Source organism: Galeopterus variegatus, unplaced genomic scaffold (assembly GCF_000696425.1).
Source record: "Galeopterus variegatus unplaced genomic scaffold, G_variegatus-3.0.2 Scaffold747, whole genome shotgun sequence".
Lineage (NCBI taxonomy): Eukaryota > Metazoa > Chordata > Mammalia > Dermoptera > Cynocephalidae > Galeopterus > Galeopterus variegatus.
The window spans coordinates 424,010-426,120 of NW_007726858.1; the positions used below are offsets into that span (position 1 = coordinate 424,010).

At 41.7% G+C, this 2,111-nt stretch overlaps 1 protein-coding gene across 2 annotated transcripts in view; it reads left to right on the forward strand.

Moving 5' to 3' along the window:
• The window catches only part of MRRF (mitochondrial ribosome recycling factor), a 62,716-nt gene extending 61,208 nt beyond the window's left edge, over window positions 1-1,508 (forward strand). For both annotated transcript variants that reach the window (XM_008572034.1, XM_008572035.1), the window contains one exon: window positions 573-1,508. In XM_008572034.1, coding sequence (XP_008570256.1) covers window positions 573-650 — 78 coding nt within the window. In that variant the 3' untranslated portion in view covers window positions 651-1,508. The remainder of the gene's footprint in view (window positions 1-572) is intronic.
• Window positions 1,509-2,111: the final 603 nt, after the last annotated feature.

Here is a 2,111-nt window from a genome sequence, read left to right on the forward strand (position 1 = left end):
TTTTTTTTCAGGACATTTTTTTTTTCTGCTTAACTATTGGGATCTTAATATTCTTCTTATCAATTTGTATGAGGCTTCATATAGCAGAGTGTCAGAAGTGTAGGAAGTTCTACAGGCTCATTAACGGACAGATAAATCTGGCTTCTCTGTATTGTGTATTAAGAATTTTGAGCTGTGGAACCAGACTACCATGGATTAATTTTCTCAGTGCTAACCGTGTATTCTGAATAAGTAATCTAACTGCCTCAGTTCTCTTATCTGCAAATGGGGATGATAATATTATCTATCTCATTGGGTTGCTGTTAGGAGTCAATAAGAACATATATATGAGGGATCGTCAAAAAATTCGTGGAAAAATAGAAAATAGAATTAAAAGATAATACAAATCTTTCCATGAACTTTTTGAAGTACCCACATATATTTTTAGTACAATGCCTGGCTGGGACTCAATTAATGTGAACATTTGTCACTATTTTTATTTCCCAGATAACCTTTTTATATTTCTGGAACATTTGTTCCCCTACCTTTTTCCAGCCCCAGTTATCAGGCTATCTCATTTTGTGTTTTTGTAGATCAGCCAAATGGCCGATGACACAGTTGCAGAGCTGGACAAGCATCTGGCAGTGAAGACCAAAGAACTCCTTGGATGAAAGTACAAGGGCCAGCAACACTCCAGAGCCCAGTTTCTGGTGGATCCCAAGGGTGGCAAATTGGCACCTTTCTCCCCCCATCCACACAGAAGGCTGTCACTGTGCTGTCAGTCCTAGTGAGGCCCAGCCTTCCCAGTGGGGCACTCAGACTTGTTCATTCTCTTCCTCTTACCCCCTGCCCACCTCATTCTGCTCTGGGCCTTCTGGCATGGTTGGCCGTTGGAGAATATCTGCTGCTGGCAGAGGGCCTGTACTCAAGGCTTTGCCTTGACTGTGATGTCTCCAGGGAACTGGGACCATTGGCAGGCTTAGCCCTGCCTGCTCCTCATCTCAGGAGCCTCCTTTTCAAACAGTTAGTCAGGCCCTTTCCCCAATTTTGAACTCTATTTGGGCCAATGTGGGCCGTCACCTGTGATGGACAACTTTGCTGGAATCCCATTTTCACCAAACAGTAAAATCTAAATAAATTTGTAAGAATAGCAGCCACAAAGGAAAGGATAGAGTTGGTCTAGATGGATGATCTCTAAGGACCTGTGTATAAAGCAACCAGAACAGGACTTTGCCTCTAGGTCATCTTCACACGAGCTCCTTTCTCTGCCTACATCACTCTCCATTTCTCAACTGGCCAGTCCTGTTCACTTTCCAGGTCTCAGCTTGGGTATCAAGACTCTGGGAAGTCTTTCTTTCTCCCCTAACCTAGGACCCACAGCACAGTCTCTCATAGCACAGTCTACTGCTTTTATCTGAACCCAAATTATTCTTTCTGCGAATTAGTCTGTATATCCTCAGAACTTGGCCTGGAGCATATGAGCATTCGTATGTTTGTGGTATGAATAAATTGCACATAGTAGCTACTCAGCAAATGCTGGCTTTTTTTTTCTGGTCCTAACATTATCTTCTGTCATTTTCTACTCTTATCGTTATCCTCAACATCACTTGGTAATGAGATACCTTTCACCCAGGGCCTACCTGTTGTTGACAGACAAGTGATTTGTTGGGGCTCCTCTTTGGGTATTGGATTAAGTTAGTGCCCCTCCCCAATTATTTTTTGTTTCCCTAATCCATCCATCCATTTGTCCGTTTGTTCATAATATAGCCATCATGAGTTAGATACAGTTCTAGGTATTATTTGTAATCTTTACAGTAAACTTGAGAGATGTGTATTATCTCCATTTTACACATAGGAAAACTGAGACTTGGCAACATTAAGTAACTTGTCTGAAGTAACAGCTTATAAGTGGTAGAAGGTTTTTGTTATTCATTGTTAGTCTCATTTTATAGAGAGGTGAAGTTTCTTGCCTAGGGTTACACAGCTAGCAAGTGGCAGAGCTGGGATTCAAATTAAGGCTTGATTCTAAAGCCTGTGCTCTGCCCACTAATGTAGAAGGAAAAAGTGAACTGTTTTTTCCCTACTATACTCACACTCAACATGGAACACTTCCGTGACCAGATATGAGGGTT